This window comes from Hemitrygon akajei, chromosome 25 (assembly GCF_048418815.1).
Source record: "Hemitrygon akajei chromosome 25, sHemAka1.3, whole genome shotgun sequence".
Classification (NCBI taxonomy): Eukaryota; Metazoa; Chordata; class Chondrichthyes; order Myliobatiformes; family Dasyatidae; genus Hemitrygon; species Hemitrygon akajei.
In genome coordinates this window covers 23,144,068-23,171,112 of record NC_133148.1, presented here as the reverse complement: position 1 = coordinate 23,171,112, position 27,045 = coordinate 23,144,068, and the positions used below count along the sequence as shown (strand labels likewise).

Sequence of the window (27,045 nt, the reverse complement as noted above, 5' to 3'; positions counted from 1 at the left end):
CTAATGTGAGGGCTCACACCTTCGTGGTTCAGCGGTTAAAGTAGCCAGCTGCCCAGACAAGGGCCCCTCTGTCTCCCCGGCCAAGTGGTGCCCAAGCCCTGTCCACAGCGAGGCCCCCCGCCCTCCCCACCGCGACCTCCAGCGCGTCCTCCACTGGCCCAGAGCCCAGAGCCCAGAGCCCGGAGCCCGGCTACCGTGCGTTACTGAGGGAAGTGTCGATGCTGTCGGCTCCAGACCGAGGAAGGGGGAGTGATGTAATCTGCAGCTGTCCATCACAGTCCTCAGCGAGAGTTAACGGGTCCCCAGAGCCAGCAGCATCGTCCCAAGCCGGCTGTCAGCCTCCTGCTCAGCATCTCCGCAGATCGGCTGGGATGCCGGAGGCCCGAGTGGGGAGAGAGAGAGAGAGAGACTGGGAGGAGGAAGTGTTGAAGATCAGTCAAAGAGCGACAGTCGCTGAGAAGGTTTCTGAGGAGAGAGACTGAGAGCGAGCGTGAGGAGCAGAGAGGGTGTGGAAGGAGAGAGAGAGAGAATAAGCGTAGAGGAAGGAGAGTAAAGGACTGGAATTCAGAGAGTCTGACACAGAAGCTGTGGGAGAGATTGAGAGAGGTTTAAATTCGGTCGGAGAGAGTGTGTTTGTGTGGAAAGGAGGGTCAGAGGGACGGAGAGAGACAGGCAAACAGAGAGGGAAGGGAGGCAAAGGAGGGACTGAGAGAAAAGAGAGGGACACAGGTGGGACGCACCAAGAGTGAAACAGCCAGGTCTGAGTCGCAAAAATGAGCACGTAGGCCTAGTCATTGGGAAACAGCGACTGAGCAGAGAAACCCCTCGGCCCATCTTTGATCCCCCGCCCCAGCATGTCCCGAGCCCCCCCGCCTCCTGCCGACATCCCCCGCAACCTCAGCTACATCTCGGGCCTGTACGAGAAGGCCTACAGGGCCCGGCAGCCAGCCGGAGCCGGGGGAGAGGGCGAGGAGGAGGAGGGAGAGGGCAGGGGGAGGCAGGCAGGGACCAGGTGGCGGGACAGGGGCAGGAGGGCCCGCTCGCTCCCGGCCCGCGCGGAGGGGGGCTGGGGGGAGGAGGAGGAGGAGGAGGAAGGGGAGGGGGCCGGCAGGGCAGGGGGCCGCAGCCGTAGCCCGGACACCCGCAAGACGGTGAGGTTCGCGGACTGCCTGGGGCTGGAGCTGGCGGCCGTCTGTCGCTACAGTCGCTGGGAGGCCCCCCGCGTACCCCCGCACGTCCAGGACCAGCTGCAACGCGACGCCATCCGGCAGTTCCGGGCCGAACGACAGGGCCTGGCTTTCAAGGTGGGTGGGGAAGGGGGGGAAACGGGGAGAGTGAGTGTGAGGGAAGAAGGAGGGTGGTGGGAGTTGGGGTTTGAGGATGGATAGGAGGGGGACGGAGAGGGTAGTGGAGGGAGGAGGGGTGAGAGTGGGAGAAGGAGAGGGAGAACGATGTGGGAGAAAAGAGGGAAGGGGAAGACGAGAGGGTGGGCTTCGCACTTGAGGGTGAATGAGGGGAGGGGCAGAGGGTTTGGAGGAGGGAGAGGAAAGGGCCGGTGATGGAGGAGGGGTGGGGTGTTGGGGTTTCAGGGTGGGTGTGAGATGAGGGAGGGGCAGCAACACGGAATGGTGGGTGGGGGGGGGGAGGAGAGGTGTTAGAAGAGGAGGCTGCGGTTTGGAGGATTGAGTGTGGGAAAGAGGGCAAGATGGTGAGCTTAGGGTGGGAAGAGGGGAGGGTGAGGGTGCGAGAAGTGGAGGGAAGGATAGTTGTGGGAGGAGACGAGGAGGATGGTGAGGGGGATGGTGGAAGAGGAGGGGGAGGAATGGGAGCAAGAGAGGGAGTGGGTTGGGTGATTGAGGGTGGAGATAGGTAGGAGGGCAGAGTGGCAGGAGAGGAAGGGTGGTGGAAGTGGGAGAGGAGGCGAGGGATGGTAAGGATGGGGTAATGAAGGAAAGGTGGCAGGAGGTTGGGGGTGTTGGGCAGTTGAGGGTGTGAAGAGGAGGGCAAAGATGGGGTAGTGGAGGGAAAAGGTAAAGGAGTGTGTGGGGGTTAGGGAGAGGGGTTGAGGAAGGTAGGGGTGGTGGGGTGGGAAGGGTTGTGTGTAAGGGCAGGGGTGATGGGAGAAAGGGGAAGAGGGAGGGAATACAAGGAAGAAGATGGTGGAAATGGAGGATTGGGGCAGAATTGGTGCAAGAGAGCAAGGGGTGAGGAGTTGAGAGGTGTGTTGAGGTGTGGTGGAGGCAGCGAGGCACTGGGAGGAGAGGAGGGGTGAGACAGAAGAGACAGTGTAGGGCGGTGGAGGGGGTTTGAGGAAGGGCAGAGGAGAGGTGAGGAGCATGAGAGGAATGAGGCTGGAAGAGGCAGTGGGCAAGAAGGAATTGAGGAAGTGGAGGGTTAAGGGAAAGGGGTGAGGGTGAGGTTAGTGAGGGTGTGAGAAGGGAGTAGGAGGAAGCAGGGAGGGGAAGGATGTGGGGTGAGGGAGGGGAGAGTATGAGGGGTGAGGGAAGGAAGGATGAGGCTGGAGGAAGATGAGTGGGAGGGTGTGGGGTGAGGCAGGAGAGTATGAGGGGTGAGGGAGGAGAGGATGAGGCTGGAGGAGGATGAGTGGGAGGGTGTGGGGTGAGGCAGGAGAGAGTATGGGGGTGAGGGAGGGGAGGATGAGGCTGGAGGAGGTTTGATAATGGGAGGGAGTGATGAGGAGGGGGTGTGGGGGGAAAAGCTGGAGGGTGGGGAAAGGGGAAGAGGACAGGGCAGTGGATGAGGATGGGGAGGGGGAGGAGGAGGGGAGGGATGAGGGGAGGGGGAGAGGGTGTGGATGGACATAGTAAGTGACTGTGAGGTGGGGAGGTTGCTGTGGGGGATGGTGGGCTGGGTTGATTTGTTTTTTTGTGTGTCTGAGGGTCGAGGAGGTCTGGGTGGTGTGGGTCACTGCTGATGTGAGAGACAATGGGAGACCCACAGTGAACCTTCCCCTCTTGCCCCACTTCTCCCCCTCATCTTCCCCTCTTCCCCTCTTTCCCCCTCTTCTCGCCCACCTTCACATTTTCTGCCTTCCCCCATCCCACATCTTCCCTCTTCCCCTTCCCCTCTTTCACTTTCCCTCTCCCCACTTCCCTCACCCCTCCTTCCCTTTCCATCTCACCCCTCCCCCTCTTCCTCTTCCCCTTTCCATCTCACCCTTCCTCCTCTTCCTCCTCCCTCTCTTCCCCTTCTCTCCCCTTTCCCTCCCCTTCTCTCCCCTTCCCCTCCCCTTCTCTCTCCTCCCCTCTCCCCCTTTCTTTTCCCTTCCCCATATCCCCCTCTCCCCCTTCCCCCCTACCAAATTCCCCCGGAACCTCCCCCTCACTCACACACTTGGAGGGCAATTCAGAGCTGCATGTGGAAGGTGACCAAATCCCTGGGGAACCCACCGAATCACAGGGAGAACATGCAAACTCCACACAGACAGTCAGGACAGCACCTGGCTCTCTGGGTCCGACCACTGTCTTGCACCTCCTCCCGACTCTCAGCACCGGAGGCATCTCCAGTGTCTGTCCCCACACTTGAGGCGCCTCCCTTGTCAGCAAATATTACAGACGCCGGAATTCTGAGATCAAAGCAGGAAGCGCAGGGAAGACTCGGCTGGTCAGTCAGCATCTGGGGAGTGAGAGCAGTCGATGAAAACAATGTGTCAGGTTAATGACCTTCCATCAGTTTCATGAGCTCTCGTTGTACACTCAGTCGTCCTTTCCTCGGTGCACCTGTCGCTAACGCAGATACAGCGAGTTCAACTGGGGCACATTGGGATTGGTAGACTTTGGCCCCAACAGCCAAAGTTTCATGGAAATAGTTAGAAAGACAAACTATCATTTAAGTGAGTTCAAGGTTTCAAAGGTACATTTAATGTCAGAGAGATGTGTACAATACACCCTGAAAAGCTTTTCCTTCACAATTATGTATTTAAATTAAATTACGAACAAATTAGAGTTCTACCAATACTACTAGAGTACTATGAAACTGTGTATTGGTTCCTAATTCTTATCAATGTTGGAATTCATCCAGTGTACGCTGGCACATTGGTTTGATTGACTGTAAATCAGTGTCGGCACCTACTGTGGATACTGGACTGCCTTCAAACAACGTTGTCAACAATTGTACCCTCTAACTCTTCATTCTCATTGTAACATTCAAGATGATTGCCAATACCTTTAAATTCATCGTAGTTTCTAACTTTCTGAAGCGGTGAAATGATTTCATTTTCACTCCCGGCCGTTTCTGGCATCTCCAAGCCTGAATGTTTGAAACTGGAGTGAGCAAAGCAGTTCTGAATCGTCCTGCCACTTGTTTCTCGCCAGGTATCGGTGACACAAATCACTGTGTTTGAACAGAAGCACACACGGCTGCCTCTATTTAAAAACTGTTTCCTGTAAGCACGATGTTGGGTCTAAGGACCACACAAGTGCACGTGGCTGACGCTAATTAGACAGTCTCCTGTCCCAATTAAGCGGCATAGTGTCCCAAATAAATGAAGTGAAGCCCAGCAATTTTCTCGATTAGCTATTTTTATTCTTTAGTAGTTGTTCCAAATAAGTGGCTGCCCCCAATTAACTGGTGGCCCTATTAACCAGAATCCACGGTATCTAATCAGCCAATCATGTGGCAGCAACTCAATGCGTAAAAGCATGCAGATATGGTCAAGAGGTTCAGTTGTTGTTCAGACCGAACATCAGGATGGGGAAGAAATGTGATCTAAGTGACGTTGACCAGGGAGTGATTGTTGGTGCCAGATGGGGTGGTTTGAGTACCTCAGAAACTGCTGATCAACTGGGTTTTTCATACGCAACAACATCTAGAATTTACAGAGAATGGTGTGAAACACAAATAAACACATCCAGTGAGTGTGGTTCTGAGGGCAAAAAATGCCTCGTTAATGAGAGAGGTCAGAGGGGAATGGCCAGACTGGCAGGAACCCAAATAACCACACATTACAACAGTGATGGCAGAAGAGCTTCTCTGGACACACAACATGTTGAACCTTGAAGTGGATGGGCTACAGCAGCGGAAGATCACAAATACGGGAGGTATCTAATAAAATGGCCACTGAGTTTATCTCCCTCTCTTCCCATTCCTCTCACTCTCTCTCTGTCTCTGCCTCTCTCTCTCCCTCCCTCCCCCTCCCCCTGCTCCCCCTCTCCCCGCTCCCCCTCTCCCACTCTCCCTCTCCCGCACACACACACTCTCACATACACACAGACACCCACTCACACACACACACAGACACACACACTCACACACACACACACACAGACACCCACTTACACACACACACACACACACACACTCACACACACACACACACACACACACACACTCATTCCCTCTCACTCCCAGCTGATACCACCTCCCCTGTGACAACTCAGTTTCTCCTGCCTCCCCATCGTGTCTCTCTGTCCACCTTCTCCACGGCTTCAGACATCTTTGATTTCTAATTCTACCCACTGCAGACGAGAGCTCGTTGACCTGAAACACTGGCTCGTTCCTCCCTCCGCAGATGCAGCCTGGCCTGCTGGGTCTTCAGTGTGCTTTTCAGATTTTATATCGAGAGTCGGGTGGTAGAGAGATGAGGGCTGGTATTACTGTCCTGGCACCCTTCAGTTAGAGAACCGGAGCAGTTTGCACTCTCATTCTCAGTCTTTGGTGGGGCAGCCAGCTTCCCATTCCCAGAGGAAATCGTTTGGATGTGGGCCAGTTTGTTGAGGGAACGATTCTGTCATCGTGATTGTGTGCTCAGAGAGTCGTTGATCAGTACAGGCCAGAAAATAAAGGCCATTTTGGCCCATCTAGTTCGTGCCAGGCTGGTCTGCCCAGTCCCATCGACCTACACCCAGACCGTATCCCTCCGAACCCTTCCCATTCACCTACCCATCCAAACTTCCGTTAAATGTTACAACAGCCCCCTCGTCTCCCACTCCCACTGACAGCTCGCTCTCCACTCGCACCTCCTTCTGAGTGGAGAAGGCCCCCCTCCGATTCCCCATCAATATTTCACCTTTCAACCTAGACCCCTGACCTCTGGTTTTGGTGTCACTCAACCCGAGGGCCAAGCCTGCATGTGTTCACCTCTCATGCTTTTGTAAATCTCTACAAGATCTTCCCTCATTCTCTTAAGCTCCAGTGAGTAAAGACCTGACCTGGTTAACCATTTCCCGACAGCCCAGGTCCTCCTAGAGCCATCACATCAGTTTTCTCCGCACTCTGACAAGCTGGTCGATCATCCTTCCTGCAGGCAGGTGACCAGGACTCCAAATTCAGCAAGTCTTCTCCAAATTTTACGAGAAGGGAACGCCACTAGAGCAAAAAGAAATGCACTTCAGTGCAAAGTGATCAAAATATTTATATCGTTGCTGAACCGTGCACCTGCCTGGTTCAGGAACCGAACGGTTGAAGGGAAGTAGCCTTTCCTGATCCTAGCGTTGTGAGGCTTCAGGCTTCTGTATCGCCTGCCCGACGAGAACTGCACCAAGACAGCACGGCCCAAAGGGAGGGGAACACTGATGGTGGATGTTGCCTTGTTAAGGGAGGGGTGTGCCCATGATGTACTGGACAGAATCTGCTATTCTCTGCAGCTCTGGTACCATGCTTGAGCGTGTGATTATGATGGTGATTTTGTACAGGAACAATGGCGGCCATATTTGCTGCACACGATGATGGCAGCCATTTTGTTGAGGGGGAAGGCCGCCATTTTGATGTGTGTGCCAACGGTGGCCACCTTGCTACGGGAAAACAGCAAACTCTGGAGGATTTGCCATTGGGAAGGCCAACGTTTATCACCCCTCCCTGTGTGCATTACTCCCAGGTCCGTGCGGGAAGGATTCTCCTGTAGTGTAGGCAGAGAAACGGAAAACACTGAGGTGTTCCCCAGTTAGGACGCCACACAGGAACCTACAGCAGTGGTCATTCCTCCTCCTGCTGCCCCAGTCCTTCGGGGCAGGAGAGGTTAGGGTCGTACCACCCTGGGCAGGCAGCGCACACCACAGTCACGGTGGGGCAACGGCAGAGGGGGGAGTGAGCCAGTGAATCAGTGTCCAGCCCCTGGAGGGCTGTCAGGGGCAGGATGATCCTGGCAGTAGAGAGTCTGAGGAAATAAAACAAAACAAAATCGCTCGGAAGCACTTAACGGGCCTGAGGCACGAGCTGAGAGGCAATCAGCTCTGAAGAGACGCAACGTCAGCTGAAATAAAACTCTGATGCAGGCCCCAAGGAATGGCTGAAACACCCAGAACTCCCCACTGCCTTTCTGTCAGTGATTTCATAGAACTGGAATTGAAATTGGAATCAATTTATTAATGTTCACAGGTGCTGCGGTCAGGGAGAGGCACGATTTGCACAGATCAATGCATTACCCAGCAGAACAGCTACAGAATGCAGAATAGAGTGTGACGGCTACACAGAGAGTACAGCGCAGGTAGATTGCGAGGCCCCTTCAGCTCCTGTCATCCGTGCTGTCCGTGATCCCCGTCACGCTAGTCCCATATTCCTGCCTAAACGCCTGTTAAATATTGTAATTGTACATATCCGTACATCTCCCCTGGAAGCTCACATATCCACCGCTTCATGTGGAAAACACGTCGCTCTTTTTCAAATCTTTCCCCTCTCACCCTCAACCTCTACCCTCCTGGTTCTAGACTCCCCTTCCTTGGGAGAGGAATTCTGTCTACCCCATACTTGCCCCAGGTTATCCTGGGACCAGCACGCGTGTACCAGCACAAAGAAGGTACGACGGAGCCTCTACTTTGTTAGAAGTCTGCGTAGATCCGGCACGTCATCCAGAACTTCAAACTTCTATAGGTGCACGGTGGGGAGCATCCCGAGTGGTTGCATCCCAGTCTAGTGTGGAAAAGCAGAGCCCAGGAATGGAAATGTCTACAGAAAGTAATGATACAGCCCAGTCCATCATGGACAAAGCCCCTCCCCCCCACAAGAAGGCAGCATCTATCGTCAAGGGCACCCACCATCCTGGCCATGCTCTCTTCTCACTGTTGTCATCAAGATAGAGGTACAGGCCCCACACCACCAGGTTCAGCAACAGTTATTACCCCTCGGCCATCAGGCTCCTGAACCAGTGTGGATAACATCACTCACCCCAACACTGACCCAATTCCACACCTACACCACCAGGTTCAGCAACAGTTATTACCCCTCAGCCATCAGGCTCCTGAACCAGTGTGGATAACTTCTCTCACCCCAACACTGACCCCATTCCACACCTACACCACCAGGTTCAGCAACAGTTATTACCCCTCAGCCATCAGGCTCCTGAACCAGTGTGGATAACTTCTCTCACCTCAACTCTGACCCAATTCCACAACTACACCACCAGGTTCAGCAACAGTTATTACCCCTCAGCCATCAGGTTCCTGAACCAGTGTGGATAACTTCACTCACCCCAACGCTGACCCAATTCCACACCTACACCACCAGGTTCAGCAACAGTTATTACCCCTCGGCCATCAGGCTCCTGAACCAGTGTGGATAACTTCACTCACCCCAACACTGACCCAATTCCACACCTACACCACCAGGTTCAGCAACAGTTATTACCCCTCGGCCATCAGGCTCCTGAACCAGTGTGGATAACTTCACTCACCCCAACACTGACCCAATTCCACACCTACACCACCAGGTTCAGCAACAGTTATTACCCCTCAGCCATCAGGCTCCTGAACCAGTGTGGATAACTTCACTCACCCCAACACTGACCCAATTCCACACCTACACCACCAGGTTCAGCAACAGTTATTACCCCTCGGCCATCAGGCTCCTGAACCAGTGTGGATAACTTCACTCACCCCAACGCTGAACTGATTCCACACCTACACCACCAGGTTCAGCAACAGTTATTACCCCTCGGCCATCAGGCTCCTGAACCAGTGTGGATAACTTCACTCACCCCAACACTGACCCAATTCCACACCTACACCACCAGGTTCAGCAACAGTTATTACCCCTCAGCCATCAGGCTCCTGAACCAGTGTGGATAACTTCTCTCACCCCAACACTGACCCAATTCCACACCTACACCACCAGGTTCAGCAACAGTTATTACCCCTCAGCCATCAGGCTCCTGAACCAGTGTGGATAACTTCTCTCACCCCAACACTGACCCAATTCCACACCTACACCACCAGGTTCAGCAACAGTTATTACCCCTCAGCCATCAGGCTCCTGAACCAGTGTGGATAACTTCTCTCACCCCAACACTGACCCAATTCCACACCTACACCACCAGGTTCAGCAACAGTTATTACCCCTCAGCCATCAGGCTCCTGAACCAGTGTGGATAACTTCTCTCACCCCAACACTGACCCAATTCCACACCTACACCACCAGGTTCAGCAACAGTTATTACCCCTCAGCCATCAGGCTCCTGAACCAGTGTGGATAACTTCACTCACCCCAACACTGACCCAATTCCACACCTACACCACCAGGTTCAGCAACAGTTATTACCCCTCAGCCATCAGGCTCCTGAACCAGTGTGGATAACTTCTCTCACCCCAACACTGAACTGATTCCACACATCAGGCTCCTGAACCAGTGTGGATAACTTCACTCACCCCAACGCTGAACTGATTCCACAACCCACAGACTCGTTTTCAGGGATGATACAACTCTGGATCTCAGAATTTCTTTTTCACCTCCTCCTCTATGATCTGTCTATGACTACTGAGCTCCTGTGCCTCACTCCTACCGACCCCGTGTCTGTCTCCCGATGCAAAAAATCCATGTAAGATCTTCCCCATCTCTTCTGGCTCCACACGAAGATCATCATTATGATCTTCCAGAGAAACAGTTCTGTCCCTTGAAGTCCTTTATCTCTTAACATCTCTGTAGTATCCCTGGGGATTTTCCTTCATTTTGTCTCCTAGGTCAACCTCATGTCTTCTTTTAGCCTCCTGATTTCTTTCCTCAAGTAAGAGCTCTCTCTTTCACTACTCAATCACCTCATCTGTTCCTGCCTGCTCTGCACCTCTGTTTCTCTTAACCGGGGCCTCAATATCTCTCAAAAACCAAGGGTCCCAACACTGGTTATCTTCACCTTTCATTCTGTCGGGCGCACACAGGCTTTGTCCTCTCAGAAACTCACTTTTGAGGATCTCCCACCTACCCAGTGCTCCTTTGCCAGAAAGCAGCCTGTCCCGGTCCCCAGTCGCCGGATCTTGCCGATACCAACGAGGTTGGCCTTTCTCCGATTTAGAATCTCTACCCGCAGACCGGACCCATCTTTTTCCATATTTACTTTGAAACTAATGGCTTTATTTTCCCCAAGGTATCCTTCGGTCACGCTGCTTGTCCGGCCGTCTTTGTCTATTCGTGTTGTATTTCTTTATTTGCTTGTGAATGCCCACAAGAAAATGACCCTGAAGGTTGTGTATAGTGACACACTGCATTTGTAGTGTGATAACTCTTCTTTGACTTTGACCTTGAAGGTAAGGATAACCCCTGTCCTGTACTATATCCCCCGCCCCGGCATTCGAGGCCATGCCCTGCTGTATCTCCTCTGAACCCTGTCCATTGCTGCCCCGTCTTTCCAGTCTTGAGATGCTCAGTACTCTGAGGGTGGACTGATCAATGCTTCCTGCTCTATTCGGGAGAGGGTGGAGGGAATTGACGCCCTCCCTGCTTCTCGTTCAAGGCAGGAGGCTAATCGTGATGGTCTCCCTCCGTCCCGTCTCCCCACCTTCCCCGAGGGGCCCTGTAACCCACCCCGCTGACCCGGTGTACCTCATCCCCCTGACTGACTCCCGCTCCCTCCAGGAAATGGATCCCAGATTATTGCTCCTCTCCGATTGGGAACCGTTTTACCTGCCTCATATTTATACCCCTGCCCCAGCACCGCTCAACAAGGGCAGCCCCCTCCACCACTCCGCCCAAGACCCTGCACACCTCTGATTTGGGGCAGAATTGCCCCCACTTCTCCACCCAACGCGACCAGCGATCCCCTCCCACCCTCGACATCCTCCCTTCTCCTACCCCTCCCATCAGGAATAACATACAGAAGACTGAAAGCACGAGTCACCAGGCTCCAGGACCACCAAACTTCCCAAGACAACTTATCAGGTTCGGAATCAGGCTTATGACCACCGGCGTGTGATGTGAAATTTGTTAATTTAGCAGCAGCAGTTCAATGCAGTACAGAATATAGCAGAGAGAAAAACCATCAAACAATTACAGTATATCTATATTGAATAAATTAAAAACTGTGCCCAAAAAAAACTATATATTTAAAAAGTGAGTTAGTGTTCAAAGATTCAGTGTCCATTTAGGAATCGGATGGCCGAGGGGAAGAAGCTGTTCCTGAATCGCAGAGTGTGAGCCTTCAGGCTCCTGTATCTCCTCCCTGATGGTAACAGTGAGAAAAGGGCATGCCCTGGGTGCTGGAGCCTGCCTTTCTGAGACACCGCTCCCTGAAGATGTCCTGGGTACTTTGTAGGCTAGTGCACAAGATGGAGCTGACTAGATTTACAACCCTCTGTAGCTTCTTTCGGTCCTGTGCAGTAGCCCCTCCGTCCCAGACAGTGATGCAGCCTGTCAGAATGCTCTCCACGGCACAACTACAGAAGTTTTTGAGTATACTTGTTGACATGCCAAATGTCTTCAAACTCCTAGTGAAGTATAGCCACTGCCTTGCCTTCTTTATAACTACACCGATATGTTGGGACCAGGTTAGATCCTCAGAGATATTGACACCTCTCTCCACTTCTGATCCCTCCGGGAGGATTTATTGTTATAAGACGATGAAATATGCCCCTCGTACAATGTTGGACTCCAGAACTCACAGGCTATGATCTTGCTCCTGCACCACACTTGCTCCTGCTGTTATGGTTTTCCACCGGACCGTTTCAACGTAGGGATGAAAGCCCAGTCCATGTGACGATGATAAACGGATTGACCGTCCCCGCCACCGCCGAGCCGGGACCCAACCTTCTCCTCCTCCCTGATGCCATGGGAAGTGTCTCCGCCCCTCGTGCCACTAACCGCGGGCCAGCCCGGATTCACCGCCCCCCCCCCCCCCGGAGAGCTCTCCCCACAGCTCCAGCGCTGTCCTGACTGCTGCTAGCAGCGTACTCCACCCTGATTTCACTAAGAATGTGAAAATCAGAAGCAGAACGAGGCCTTTCAGCCCCTTCCCTCCTGCTATCCCCTCCCATTCAAACCACAGCCGATCTTCTGCCTCAGCGTCACTTTCCTGCCCCTGACGATTCCTTTCTTCATCCTGGAAGGATGTATCGTTGAGGCTTGGTGAGGTCTCACTCGGACTACGGTGAACAGTTGAGGCCCTTATCTAAGAAAGGATGTTGGACAGGGTTCAAGGAGGTTCATAAAAATGATTCTGGGATTGAGAGGGTTTTACCATAAGCATGTGATGGCTCTGGGGCAATTCAGCAGAATAAGGGGCCATTTCGTTGAAACCTATCGAATGGAATGGATGTTTCCTGTGGTGGGGGGAGTCTGGGACCACAGGACACAGCCTCAGAATGGAACAGGAATGAAGAGGAATTTCTTTGGCCGGGGAGTGGTGAATCTGCGGAATTCTTTGCCACAGGCGGCTGTGGACGACGCCTTTATGTATATTGAAGGCAGACGTTGATAGATTCTTGAAGGGATACAGGGAGAAGATTGGGGCTGAGGAGGAAAACGGATCGGCTATGATGGAATGGCAGAGCAGACTCGATGGGCTGAATGGCCTAATTCTCCTCCTGTGCCTTATAGTCTTATACACGTACCACATATACATTAAACACAAACTTGCAAACCAAGTACACGTACAAACACTAAACATACTCAGGTACAGCACCCGGATGTTACACACACAGACACAGATTTGGTAGCATATGCCAGGACGTGTGGAGGGAGCCTCACCCTGTGTCTGACCCTGTCTCTGGGAGTGTGTGACGGGACGGTGTGGAGGGAGCCTCACCCTGTGTCTGACCCTGTCCCTGGGAGTGTGTGACGGGACGGTGTGGAGGGAGCCTCACCCTGTGTCTGGCCCTGTCCCTGGGAGTGAGTGACGGGACGGTGTGGAGGGAGCCTCACCCTGTGTCTGACCCTGTCCCTGGGAGTGTGTGACGGGATGGTGTGGAGGGAGCCTCACCCTGTCCCTGGGAGTGTGTGACGGGACGGTGTGGAGGGAGCCTCACCCTGTGTCTGACCCTGTCCCTGGGAGTGTGTGACGGGACGGTGTGGAGGGAGCCTCACCCTGTGTCTGACCCTGTCCCTGGGAGTGTGTGACGGGACGGTGTGGAGGGAGCCTCACCCCGTGTCTGACCCTGTCTCTGGGAGTGTGTGACGGGACGGTGTGGAGGGAGCCTCACCCTGTGTCTGACCCTGTCCCTGGGAGTGTGTGACGGGACGGTGTGGAGGGAGCCTCACCCCGTGTCTGACCCTGTCTCTGGGAGTGTGTGACGGGACGGTGTGGAGGGAGCCTCACCCTGTGTCTGACCCTGTCCCTGGGAGTGTGTGACGGGACGGTGTGGAGGGAGCCTCACCCTGTGTCTGGCCCTGTCCCTGGGAGTGTGTGACGGGACGGTGTGGAGGGAGCCTCACCCTGTGTCTGACCCTGTCTCTGGGAGTGTGTGACGGGACGGTGTGGAGGGAGCCTCACCCTGTGTCTGACCCTGTCCCTGGGAGTGTGTGACGGGACGGTGTGGAGGGAGCCTCACCCTGTGTCTGGCCCTGTCCCTGGGAGTGTGTGACGGGATGGTGTGGAGGGAGCCTCACCCTGTGTCTGACCCTGTCCCTGGGAGTGTGTGACGGGATGGTGTGGAGGGAGCCTCACCCTGTCCCTGGGAGTGTGTGACGGGACGGTGTGGAGGGAGCCTCACCCTGTGTCTGACCCTGTCCCTGGGAGTGTGTGATGGGACGGTGTGGAGGGAGCCTCACCCTGTGTCTGGCCCTGTCCCTGGGAGTGTGTGACGGGATGGTGTGGAGGGAGCCTCACCCTGTGTCTGACCCTGTCCCTGGGAGTGTGTGACGGGATGGTGTGGAGGGAGCCTCACCCTGTCCCTGGGAGTGTGTGACGGGACGGTGTGGAGGGAGCCTCACCGTGTGCCTGAACCTGTCCCCGGGAGTGTGTGACGGGACGGTGTGGAGGGAGTCTCACCCCGTGTCTGACCCTGTCCCCGGGAGTGTGTGACGGGACGGTGTGGAGGGAGCCTCACCCCGTGTCTGGCCCTGTCCCCGGGAGTGTGTGACGGGACGGTGTGGAGGGAGCCTCACCCCGTGTCTGGCCCTGTCCCCGGGAGTGTGTGACGGGACGGTGTGGAGGGAGCCTCACCCCGTCTCTGACCCTGTCCCCGGGAGTGTGTGACGGGACGGTGTGGAGGGAGCCTCACCCCGTCTCTGACCCTGTCCCCGGGAGTGTGTGACGGGACGGTGTGGAGGGAGCCTCACCCCGTCTCTGACCCTGTCCCCGGGAGTGTGTGACGGGACGGTGTGGAGGGAGCCTCACCCTGTCTCTGACCCTGTCCCTGGGAGTGTGTGACGGGACGGTGTGGAGGGAGCCTCACCCTGTCTCTGACCCTGTCCCTGGGAGTGTGTGACGGGACGGTGTGGAGGGAGCCTCACCCTGTCTCTGACCCTGTCCCTGGGAGTGTGTGACGGGACGGTGTGGAGGGAGCCTCACCCTGTCTCTGACCCTGTCCCTGGGAGTGTGTGACGGGACGGTGTGGAGGGAGCCTCACCCTGTCTCTGACCCTGTCCCTGGGAGTGTGTGACGGGACGGTGTGGAGGGAGCCTCACCCTGTCTCTGACCCTGTCCCTGGGAGTGTGTGACGGGACGGTGTGGAGGGAGCCTCACCCTGTGTCTGACCCTGTCCCCGGGAGTGTGTGACGGGACGGTGTGGAGGGAGCCTCACCCTGTGTCTGACCCTGTCCCCGGGAGTGTGTGACGGGACGGTGTGGAGGGAGCCTCACCCCGTCTCTGACCCTGTCACTGGGAGTGTGTGACGGGACGGTGTGGAGGGAGCCTCACCCCGTCTCTGACCCTGTCCCTGGGAGTGTGTGACGGGACGGTGTGGAGGGAGCCTCACCCTGTCTCTGACCCTGTCCCTGGGAGTGTGTGACGGGACGGTGTGGAGGGAGCCTCACCCTGTCACTGGGAGTGTGTGACGGGACGGTGTGGAGGGAGCCTCACCCTGTGTCTGACCCTCTCCCTGGGAGTGTGTGACGGGACGGTGTGGAGGGAGCCTCACCCTGTGTCTGACCCTGTCCCTGGGAGTGTGTGACGGGACGGTGTGGAGGGAGCCTCACCCTGTCTCTGACCCTGTCCCTGGGAGTGTGTGACGGGACGGTGTGGAGGGAGCCTCACCCTGTCTCTGACCCTGTCCCTGGGAGTGTGTGACGGGACGGTGTGGAGGGAGCCTCACCCTGTCTCTGACCCTGTCCCTGGGAGTGTGTGACGGGACGGTGCGGAGGGAGCCTCACCCTGTGTCCGACCCTCTGCCCGGGAGTGTGTGACGGGACGGTGTAGAGGGAGCCTCACCCTGTGTCTGACCCTGTCCCTGGGAACGTGTGACGGGACGGTGTGGAGGGAGCCTCACCCTGTGTCTGACCCTGTCCCTGGGAGTGTGTGACGGGACTGTGTGGAGGGAGCCTCACCCTGTGTTTGAACCTGTTATAAAACTGAGCCAAGGACTGAGTTTTAGGAAGTTCCATGACTAGGACTCATTGACCCTGGATACAGAGGGGATGTGATGATGTGCTGAGATTTTCGATGTTTGCCTTTGTCGGCTGCTGAGCCAGAGGGGTGAGGTGGGTCAGATGGGATAACCTTCAAAACAAGATCCCAAATTAATTTGGAAAGTTCTGGAATCATTTATTCACATGAGTGGAACAGCGGAGGTGAGCTCTCTAGCACAGGAGATATTAATATTTAAAATCCCACAATCGATAAAATTTTATTTTTGATTGCCAAGAAATATCTAGAAGGGACTTAGAGCACAGAAAACGTTTACATAGCTTGGATTCAAACTGACAATATCCTAGGGAATGCAGGAAGAGAATCCCTTATCTAAATGACTCATAATTCATTTATCTAGGAGTGTGTGATGGGACGGTGTGGAGGGAGCCTCACCCTGTGTCTGACCCTGTCCCTGGGAGTCTGAGATGGGACGGTGTGGAGGGAGCCTCACCCTGTGTCTGACCCTGTCCCCGGGAGTGTGTGACGGGACGGTGTGGAGGGAGCCTCACCCTGTGTCTGACCCTGTCCCTGGGAGTGTGTGACGGGACGGTGTAGAGGGAGCCTCACCCTGTGTCTGACCATGTCCCCGGGAGTGTGTGACGGGGCGGTGTGGAGGGAGCCTCACACTGTGTCTGACCCTGTCCCCGGGAGTGTGTGACAGGACGGTGTGGAGGGAGTCTCATCCTGTGTCTGACCCTGTCCCTGGGAGTGTGTGACGGGACGGTGTGGAGGGAGCCTCACCCTGTGTCTGACCCTGTCCCCGTGAGTGTGTGACGGGACGGTGTGGAGGGAGCCTCACCCTGTGTCTGACCCTGTCCCTGGGAGTGTGTGACGGGACGGTGTGGAGGGAGCCTCACCCTATGTCTGACCATGTCCCCGGGAGTGTGTGACGGGACGGTGTGGAGGGAGACTCACCCTGTGTCTGACCCTGTCCCCGGGAGTGTGTGACGGGACGGTGTGGAGGGAGCCTCACCCTGTGTCTGACCCTGTCCCCGGGAGTGTGTGACGGGACGGTGTGGAGGGAGCCTCACCCTGTGTCTGACCCTGTCTCTGGGAGTGTGTGACGGGACGGTGTGGAGGGAGCCTCACCCTGTGTCTGACCCTGTCCCTGGGAGTGTGTGACGGGACGGTGTGGAGGGAGCCTCACCCTGTGTCTGGCCCTGTCCCTGGGAGTGTGTGACGGGATGGTGTGGAGGGAGCCTCACCCTGTGTCTGACCCTGTCCCTGGGAGTGTGTGACGGGATGGTGTGGAGGGAGCCTCACCCTGTCCCTGGGAGTGTGTGACGGGACGGTGTGGAGGGAGCCTCACCCTGTGTCTGACCCTGTCCCTGGGAGTGTGTGATGGGACGGTGTGGAGGGAGCCTCACCCTGTGTCTGGCCCTGTCCCTGGGAGTGTGTGACGGGATGGTGTGGAGGGAGCCTCACCCTGTGTCTGACCCTGTCCCTGGGAGTGTGTGACGGGATGGTGTGGAGGGAGCCTCACCCTGTCCCTGGGAGTGTGTGACGGGACGGTGTGGAGGGAGCCTCACCGTGTGCCTGAACCTGTCCCCGGGAGTGTGTGACGGGACGGTGTGGAGGGAGTCTCACCCCGTGTCTGACCCTGTCCCCGGGAGTGTGTGACGGGACGGTGTGGAGGGAGCCTCACCCCGTGTCTGGCCCTGTCCCCGGGAGTGTGTGACGGGACGGTGTGGAGGGAGCCTCACCCCGTGTCTGGCCCTGTCCCCGGGAGTGTGTGACGGGACGGTGTGGAGGGAGCCTCACCCCGTCTCTGACCCTGTCCCCGGGAGTGTGTGACGGGACGGTGTGGAGGGAGCCTCACCCCGTCTCTGACCCTGTCCCCGGGAGTGTGTGACGGGACGGTGTGGAGGGAGCCTCACCCCGTCTCTGACCCTGTCCCCGGGAGTGTGTGACGGGACGGTGTGGAGGGAGCCTCACCCTGTCTCTGACCCTGTCCCCGGGAGTGTGTGACGGGACGGTGTGGAGGGAGCCTCACCCTGTCTCTGACCCTGTCCCTGGGAGTGTGTGACGGGACGGTGTGGAGGGAGCCTCACCCTGTCTCTGACCCTGTCCCTGGGAGTGTGTGACGGGACGGTGTGGAGGGAGCCTCACCCTGTCTCTGACCCTGTCCCTGGGAGTGTGTGACGGGACGGTGTGGAGGGAGCCTCACCCTGTCTCTGACCCTGTCCCTGGGAGTGTGTGACGGGACGGTGTGGAGGGAGCCTCACCCTGTCTCTGACCCTGTCCCTGGGAGTGTGTGACGGGACGGTGTGGAGGGAGCCTCACCCTGTGTCTGACCCTGTCCCCGGGAGTGTGTGACGGGACGGTGTGGAGGGAGCCTCACCCTGTGTCTGACCCTGTCCCCGGGAGTGTGTGACGGGACGGTGTGGAGGGAGCCTCACCCCGTCTCTGACCCTGTCACTGGGAGTGTGTGACGGGACGGTGTGGAGGGAGCCTCACCCCGTCTCTGACCCTGTCCCTGGGAGTGTGTGACGGGACGGTGTGGAGGGAGCCTCACCCTGTCTCTGACCCTGTCCCTGGGAGTGTGTGACGGGACGGTGTGGAGGGAGCCTCACCCTGTCACTGGGAGTGTGTGACGGGACGGTGTGGAGGGAGCCTCACCCTGTGTCTGACCCTCTCCCTGGGAGTGTGTGACGGGACGGTGTGGAGGGAGCCTCACCCTGTGTCTGACCCTGTCCCTGGGAGTGTGTGACGGGACGGTGTGGAGGGAGCCTCACCCTGTCTCTGACCCTGTCCCTGGGAGTGTGTGACGGGACGGTGTGGAGGGAGCCTCACCCTGTCTCTGACCCTGTCCCTGGGAGTGTGTGACGGGACGGTGTGGAGGGAGCCTCACCCTGTCTCTGACCCTGTCCCTGGGAGTGTGTGACGGGACGGTGCGGAGGGAGCCTCACCCTGTGTCCGACCCTCTGCCCGGGAGTGTGTGACGGGACGGTGTAGAGGGAGCCTCACCCTGTGTCTGACCCTGTCCCTGGGAACGTGTGACGGGACGGTGTGGAGGGAGCCTCACCCTGTGTCTGACCCTGTCCCTGGGAGTGTGTGACGGGACTGTGTGGAGGGAGCCTCACCCTGTGTTTGAACCTGTTATAAAACTGAGCCAAGGACTGAGTTTTAGGAAGTTCCATGACTAGGACTCATTGACCCTGGATACAGAGGGGATGTGATGATGTGCTGAGATTTTCGATGTTTGCCTTTGTCGGCTGCTGAGCCAGAGGGGTGAGGTGGGTCAGATGGGATAACCTTCAAAACAAGATCCCAAATTAATTTGGAAAGTTCTGGAATCATTTATTCACATGAGTGGAACAGCGGAGGTGAGCTCTCTAGCACAGGAGATATTAATATTTAAAATCCCACAATCGATAAAATTTTATTTTTGATTGCCAAGAAATATCTAGAAGGGACTTAGAGCACAGAAAACGTTTACATAGCTTGGATTCAAACTGACAATATCCTAGGGAATGCAGGAAGAGAATCCCTTATCTAAATGACTCATAATTCATTTATCTAGGAGTGTGTGATGGGACGGTGTGGAGGGAGCCTCACCCTGTGTCTGACCCTGTCCCTGGGAGTCTGAGATGGGACGGTGTGGAGGGAGCCTCACCCTGTGTCTGACCCTGTCCCCGGGAGTGTGTGACGGGACGGTGTGGAGGGAGCCTCACCCTGTGTCTGACCCTGTCCCTGGGAGTGTGTGACGGGACGGTGTAGAGGGAGCCTCACCCTGTGTCTGACCATGTCCCCGGGAGTGTGTGACGGGGCGGTGTGGAGGGAGCCTCACACTGTGTCTGACCCTGTCCCCGGGAGTGTGTGACAGGACGGTGTGGAGGGAGTCTCATCCTGTGTCTGACCCTGTCCCTGGGAGTGTGTGACGGGACGGTGTGGAGGGAGCCTCACCCTGTGTCTGACCCTGTCCCCGTGAGTGTGTGACGGGACGGTGTGGAGGGAGCCTCACCCTGTGTCTGACCCTGTCCCTGGGAGTGTGTGACGGGACGGTGTGGAGGGAGCCTCACCCTATGTCTGACCATGTCCCCGGGAGTGTGTGACGGGACGGTGTGGAGGGAGACTCACCCTGTGTCTGACCCTGTCCCCGGGAGTGTGTGATGGGACGGTGTGGAGGGAGCCTCACCCTGTGTCTGACCCTGTCCCCGGGAGTGTGTGACGGGACGGTGTGGAGGGAGCCTCACCCTGTGTCTGGGAGTGTGTGACGGGACGGTGGGGAGGGAGCCTCACCCTGTGTCTGACCCTGTCCCTGGGAGTGTGTGACGGGACGGTGTGGAGGGAGCCTCACCCTGTGTCTGACCCTGTCCCTGGGAGTGTGTGACGGGACGGTGTGGAGGGAGTCTCACCCTGTGTCTGACCCTGTCCCTGGGAGTTTGTGACGGGACGGTGTGGAGGGAGCCTCACCCTGTGTCTGACCCTGTCCCCGGGAGTGTGTGACGGGACGGTGTGGAGGGAGCTTCACCCTGTGTCTGACCCTGTCCCCGGGAGTGTGTGACGGGACGGTGTGGAGGGAGCCTCACCCTGTGTCTGACCCTGTCCCCGGGAGTGTGTGACGGGACGGTGTGGAGGGAGCTTCACCCTGTGTCTGACCCTGTCCCCGGGAGTGTGTGACGGGACGGTGTGGAGGGAGCCTCACCGTGTCTGACCCTGTCCCTCGGAGTGTGTGACGGGACGGTGCGGAGGGAGCCTCCCCCTGTGTCTGACCCTGTCCCTGGGAGTGTGTGACGGGACGGTGCGGAGGGAGCCTCACCCTGTGTCTGACCCTGTCCCCGGGAGTGTGTGACGGGACGGTGTGGAGGGAGCCTCACCCTGTGTCTGACCCTGTCCCCGGGAGTGTGTGATGGGATGGTGTGGAGGGAGCCTCACCCTGTGTCTGACCCTGTGCCCGGGAGTGTGTGATGGGATGGTGTGGAGGGAGCCTCACCCTGTGTCTGACCCTGTGCCCGGGAGTGTGTGACAGGACGGTGTGGAGGGAGCCTCACCCTGTCTCTGACCCTGTCCCTGGGAGTGTGTGACGGGACGGTGTGGAGGGAGCTTCACCCTGTGTCTGACCCTGTCCCCGGGAGTGTGTGACGGGACGGTGTGGAGGGAGCCTCACCGTGTCTGACCCTGTCCCTCGGAGTGTGTGACGGGACGGTGCGGAGGGAGCCTCCCCCTGTGTCTGACCCTGTCCCTGGGAGTGTGTGACGGGACGGTGTGGAGGGAGCCTCACCCTGTCTCTGACCCTGTCCCTGGGAGTGTGTGACGGGACGGTGTGGAGGGAGCCTCACCCTGTGCCTCACCCTGTCCCTGGGAGTGTGTGACGGGTCGGTGTGGAGGGAGCCTCACCCTGTCAGATTGTTAGGACCCTCTCTACTGCATGTCTGTAGAATGATGTCACTATCGATGTGCCTAGTCCAGCTCTCTACAGGAAGTAGGAGAGGTATTGGTCGACTTTTGTGAATGTGTGGGAGGTTCTGGCAGATGTTCCCTCCCAGGAGTTTGAAACTGCCTGTAGTTCCCACTTCCTGTGCAGCCAATATTGAGGAGTTTGAGTAGGGTCAATAACCATCTCTTTTGTCTTGTCGACATTGAGGAAGAGGTTATTTGGCTGGTACTGGGCCTCAAGCTCTTCCACCTCCTCCCTGTTGGTAGTCTCATCATTGTTGGAGATGAGCCCTACCACTGTCGCGTCATCAGTGAACTTGACAGTGCGATTTCTTTGGTGTCTGGCCATGCCGTCGTGTGCGAGCAGAGAGTACCGCTGTATAAAAAGATAAAATTCATCTATTTGCATGGTTGTTTTAGGTTAAATTGTATGTTATCAGAAGGGAATCTTCATCAACTGGGAAAGTGGGCCAAGGAGTGGCAAATGCAGTTTAATACGGGCCTCGCACAGTGAACGGAGTGTAGCGGAGTACAGGAACAGTCACGGTTCCATGGAGGTTGTGTCACGGGTACACAGGGTGGTGAAGAAGGCATTGAGGCGTGCTGCCTTTCACCTGTCAGGGCTGTTGATGAGACCTGACCTGGAACAGCGTCTTCAGTTTCGGTCACCTTCTTACCAGAGCGATGTCATTAAGGTTGAAAGAGTGTGGGTCTGTTGCCAGGGCTGGTGGGCCTGAGTTAAGGGGAGAGGTTGCAGGCTGGGACTTTATTCCCCAGTGCACAGGTCTCTCTCCTTAACTTAAAATCATTAGGGGCAAATAACACTGTGTAAAAGTCTTAGGCACCCCGATTTTTATATGGCTTCAGATAGTCACAGAACCCCGACCTCAACATCACTGAGGCTGTCTGGGATTACCTGGAGATTCAGAAGCAGGCGAGACAGCCAAAGTCTGCAGAGGAACTGTGGCAAGCTCTCCGAGATGCTTGGAACCAGCCGAGTTTCTTATAAAACTGCACCTCAGTGGACCTGAGAGAACTGATGCAGATTTAAAGACAAAGGATGGTCACGAAAAAGGGTTCAGTGCTTTCCCGGTTAACACGCAAACTCTCTTCCTGGGCTTCCAGCCAGGTTCACATATTGATTTTAACCAATCGGTTAATGTCGGTTAAAACTGATTCCCGGACTCAGCTAGAAGCCCAAGGAGAGTTTAAAAGGGCAGTCACATCAAATAGAGATTTATTTTTTTTAACTGTTTACTAATCTTGATGGTTTTTTTTTTGATACTTAGAAACATCTCATTGTTTTTGAAAGCACCTTCGCTTTACAATATAGTTTTTACGAGTACCTAAGGCTTTTGCACAGAACTGCAGATGGGGTGAAGACGCACAGCCTCTTCCCCAGGGAAAGGGAATCTACGTTCGTAAATCCAGAGGGTGAGAGGGGTAAGATTTTAAAATGGGGCCCGAGTGGTAAGTTTTCCCCGCAGAGGGTGATGGGTTTGTGGAGAGAGATGCCACAGGAGGTGGGGGCAATTGAGCAGGTATACGGACGGGAAAGGAGAGGGATATTGTTACCGTCGGTTTATTGGCGTCACAGGTAGAGTGAAAACCTTGTCTTGTGTACCATCCAGACAGATCAGATCATTACACAGTGCATTGAGGTAGAACAATGACAGAGTGCAGAATAGAGTGTAACAGTCAGAGAGGGAATGCAGTGCAGGGAAACACTAAGGTGCAAGATCCTGACGGCGTAGACGGTGAGGTCAGGAGTCCATCTTATCAGTTCAGTTCAGTTCAGTTTCAGTTTATTGTCATTCAGAAACCACAAATGCAATGCAGTTAAAAAATGAGACAACGTTCATCACAAAAGCACACGACAAAACAGACTACACCAGAAAATCCACGTAACGTTTGGCAATCCCCAATCCGGAGTCCGGAGAGGCTGCTGCGTATTAATATCGCGCTACTGTCTTAGCGCGTTCCCCGGAAAGGAGCTCCAAAACCACCAGACAAAACAAGACCAAAAACTAAAGCTACAAGACCTGCACAAAACCACATAGTTACAACAGAGCAAACAATAGCATAATTGATTTAAAAAACAGACCATGGGCACAGTAAAAATAGTTCAAAGATGTTAAAAGACTGTAAGTTCGAAAGAAACCACCACCCAGTTTCCAGGGAACTGTTTGATGATCTTCAATCTGCGGGGTCGAAGCTGTCCCCTAGTCGGGTGGAAAGAGCTTCCAGGGTTTTTGTGTCTTGTAGCCGATGGGAGGGAGGAGACGGTGCGGTGGGGGTGGGGGGGTAGTATTTGATGATACAGGTTTCTGCACCGAGGCAGCAGCCAAAGAGGCTGGTTTCCGTGAAGTGCTGGGCTGTCTCCGCCCTTGCCCGCGGTCACGGGCAGAGCCGTGATGCTTCCCGATGAAGCCGCTGTCTGTGGACTTGGGCCGACTAGGACCGGCTGAGATGCGCCGAAGGGTCTGTAACACTTCTCCCGTCTCTTCCCCTCGCAGGATCCCGGCCAAGGCCGGCCGCTGGAGCCGACCTTCGCCAACCCCATCTCGTCCAGTGACTTCATGCAGAAGGTACGGCGGGACAAGGTGTGCCTGGAGGGTGTGGAAGTGGAGAGGTTCCGCCTGCGGGGCACCGTCCGGGTCCTCAACGTGGCCTTCTCCAAGGAGGTGACGGTGCGCCACACCGCCGACGAATGGTCCACCTACACGGACACGCCGGCCCGCTACATCCCGGGCTCCGCCGACCTGCACACCGACCGCTTCGCCTTTGAGCTGGCCCTGCCCCCGTACCTCACGGGCCGGTCGCTGCAGCTGGCGGTCCGCTACCGGGTCGGCCTGGACGTCTACTGGGACAACGACGGCGGACGAAACTACTGCCTGCGGCCCACGCAGGCGGCGCCCGGTGCATCCCCCCCTCCGGCCGAGTACTGCCCCGGGTGGATCCATTTCGTGTGAGGGACGGGACGAGGCGGTGGCGGCATCCAGGCTGAAATAATGGACCCCCTTCTGCTGGGGAACACCGACTCGATTGAGAGGCCGTGGAGAAGTGGGGTGGGGGACGGCCGATTTCCTCCCAGAATGTCTGCCTTTTTCCCGGGACTGGTGCCCATCTCGCTCCCCACCCCTTGAGATGGCACCCATAGCTTCCCAGATTTGCCCGCGCCCCCTCTCTCCGGATCACCTCAGAGACCCCTCCACTCTCACCTCCCCATACTGTCTGCCCCCTAACCTCTCCCACCCTAGTCAGACGTGGAGGTGGAGACTGGGGAGGGGAGGTGTGTCCAGCATCGATCGGGCGTCACCCCCACTCCTCACGACCCACCTGACTGTGGTTTCAGCCCCGCGTCCCCGCCCGAACATTAACGCCCCAACGTTCGCTAACGAGGCATCCGTCTCCCCCGGCTTTACATGCCCCCGCTGACGCTGCTCCCGCCGCCCTTCGAGGAAGACGCCTCCAAAACTGCCCCTCCGTCCGGGAGGAAGTATCTCATTCGTAAATGGGCGACCCCCTTCCTCCCCACGCCCACTCTGTCGAGAGACCCCCTCCGGTGAGGGAGATACTACATCTGCCCCTCTTCTTCGCCCACTCAACGGGAGAACCCACCCGGAGCTTCTGGCCGCTGGGTGGGCGAGATCGGGACCCGGCCGAATCCCCTCAGTACGGATCCATCTCGCCCCCACCCTCAGCGTGGGGCATGGGGAGCCGGGGACTGTGTTCGGCCGGGATTGTATTGGTACAAACCCAACACAATACTTGTGTATTATGTAGACCTGGATTGTCCCACCACCCGTGGGGAGCCGCGGACTCCGTGACTGTGTTCGCTAATTTATTTACTTTTTGCTCCTTAATGAAATAAACGTCCCAAGAAGCGGAGGGGGTGTCCTGGAGTGAACTCTCGCGAATCGTTGGTTCAGTATGTGACGTGTCGAATGACGTCGACGATCATGGTCTACTCGAATCTTTTTATCTGCCGACGGGACATCAACCGTCTCGACTTTAACACGCCTCTCTCCAACTCCGATTCACTGCTGTCCACCCCCTCCGCACTAATGCTAACCTCGCCATCAAACCCGCGGATGGGGGTGGGGGGGGTGCAGTAATGGTCTGGCGCACTGACCTTGCTGAGGCCCAGCGCCAACTCTCAGACCCCTCCTCTTACCCCTTGAACAGGACCCCACTAAGAAACACCAGGCCACTGTCTCCCACACCATCACCAACCTAATCAGCTCTGGGGATCTCCCATCCACTGTCACCGACCTCAGAGTTCCCTCACCCCGCACCTCCCGTTTCGATCTTTAGCCAAGATCCACAAACCTGCCTGTCCACCCAGACCCATTGTTTCTGCTTGTTCCCATTGCCCCACCTCAAGAACCTACATTTGCATAATCCCCCCACCCCCGTTCAGTCTCTTCCTACCTACTACTCAGGGACCCAAAGAGGTGAGGAGACACTTCACCTGTGAATCTCTTGGGGTCATCCATTGTGTCTGGTGCTCCCGGTGAGACCATGGAGGTTGGGAGACCACTTCGCCGATCACCTAACTCCACGAGAAAAAGCGGGGTCTCCCGGTGGCCACCCATTTCAATTCTACTTCCCAGTCCCATTCCAACATGTCAGTCCATGGCCTCCTCTGCTGCCGCGATGAGGGCACTCTCAGGTTGGTGGAGAAACGCCCTATATTCCTTTTTAGCCTCCAACCTGATGGCACGAACATTGATTCCAATAATGGACCCCCTCCCACCACCACCACCATTTCCACATTCCCGTTTCTCTCCCACAACTTATCTCCTTACCTGCCCATCAATTCCCACCGGTGCTCCTTCCCCTTCCCTTTCTTCCATGGTCCTCTACCCTCTCCAGTCAGATTCCCTCTTCTCCAATCCTTCATCTCTTTCTCCAATCAACTTCCCAGCTCTTTACTTCACCCCTCCCCCTCTCTCGGTTTCACCTATCACCTGCCGCCTTGTACTTCTTCCTTCCACCCCCACCTTCTTACTCTGACCCTTCCTCTCTAGTCCTGAAGTAGGGTCTCGGCCCGAAACGTCGACTGTATCCTTTTCCATAGACGCTGCCTGGCCTGCTGAGTTCCTCCAATACTGGCCATGGTCTTTCCTCTTCTTTTGAGCCGATGGCGACTCGCTGCGATCAGGAAGGTGCTTTACCGCCACCTACTGGTGGGGAGTGTGATCAGACCCTCCCTCCCAAACCTGCTCTAGTTAGGGACCGACATGACTTCACCGGAGGATACCCTGCAAACTAGGCAGCCGGCTCTACCCAATAATTGCCTAACCGGCTTCCTCGGTTCCAACGAATATCTGTGGCACACCATGGTCGCATGATCCATCCTTTCTGGGACTTTACAAACATCACACCGCGGATCCAATGCTTCCCAACAAATGCCAAAGTGGAGCAAACCTCAGTCTCGCCGGCCACACATCTCCCCTCCCGTTCCTTCCCAAAAGACGCCTCTCCTGAACTGATGGTAACAGATTTTAATGCCACCTCCCTGCCCCATTCATAACCCACCATTTCCCAACCCCAGCCAACCCGTACTTTCCCACGTCTACCTCTGACGTGGTAAATGTCTGCTTTGCCACGACCTCTACCCTTTCATGACCCGATACACCCAGCAAAACTGCACTACCATTGCCGCACTCTCCAGTACACTTCATCAATAGATCGGCTCTCCTTCGGCACTTCGGTTCCAGATTCCACAGAACCTGAGCAGGTCACCGCTCTAGTTTGGCTTTTCTTGTTCGACCCTTTGCAAACCAACCATAGCGGCCATAAATTCTGCCGTTTTGACAGACAACCCATCCGACAGCCTTTTCCCCAGCTCGGCATTAAACCAAGGGATAAATATCCGTGAGTCCACCCGGTTACTAACTCGGTCTTTAGAGCCAGCTGTTCAGATCGACAAGAAGGAA

At 56.2% G+C, this 27,045-nt stretch overlaps 1 protein-coding gene across 1 annotated transcript; it reads left to right on the top strand.

The window, feature by feature from the left end:
• The first annotated feature begins 205 nt into the window (after positions 1-205).
• LOC140716445 (protein phosphatase 1 regulatory subunit 3E-like) lies at positions 206-24,991 on the top strand. The gene is made up of 2 exons (XM_073029181.1): positions 206-1,304; positions 23,617-24,991. Exons 1-2 carry the CDS (start codon positions 855-857, stop codon positions 24,070-24,072), a joined length of 906 nt encoding a protein of 301 aa, XP_072885282.1. The 5' UTR covers positions 206-854; the 3' UTR covers positions 24,073-24,991.
• The last annotated feature ends 2,054 nt before the right edge of the window (positions 24,992-27,045 follow it).

Bases quoted from the DNA above. Each gene is read 5' to 3' on its own strand.
- LOC140716445 (XM_073029181.1), top strand. From the start codon at position 855: ATGTCCCGAGCCCCCCCGCCTCCTGCCGACATCCCCCGCAACCTCAGC. The intron at 1,305-23,616 runs GTGGGTGGGGAA...TTCCCCTCGCAG, and splicing joins GACAGGGCCTGGCTTTCAAG to GATCCCGGCCAAGGCCGGCC.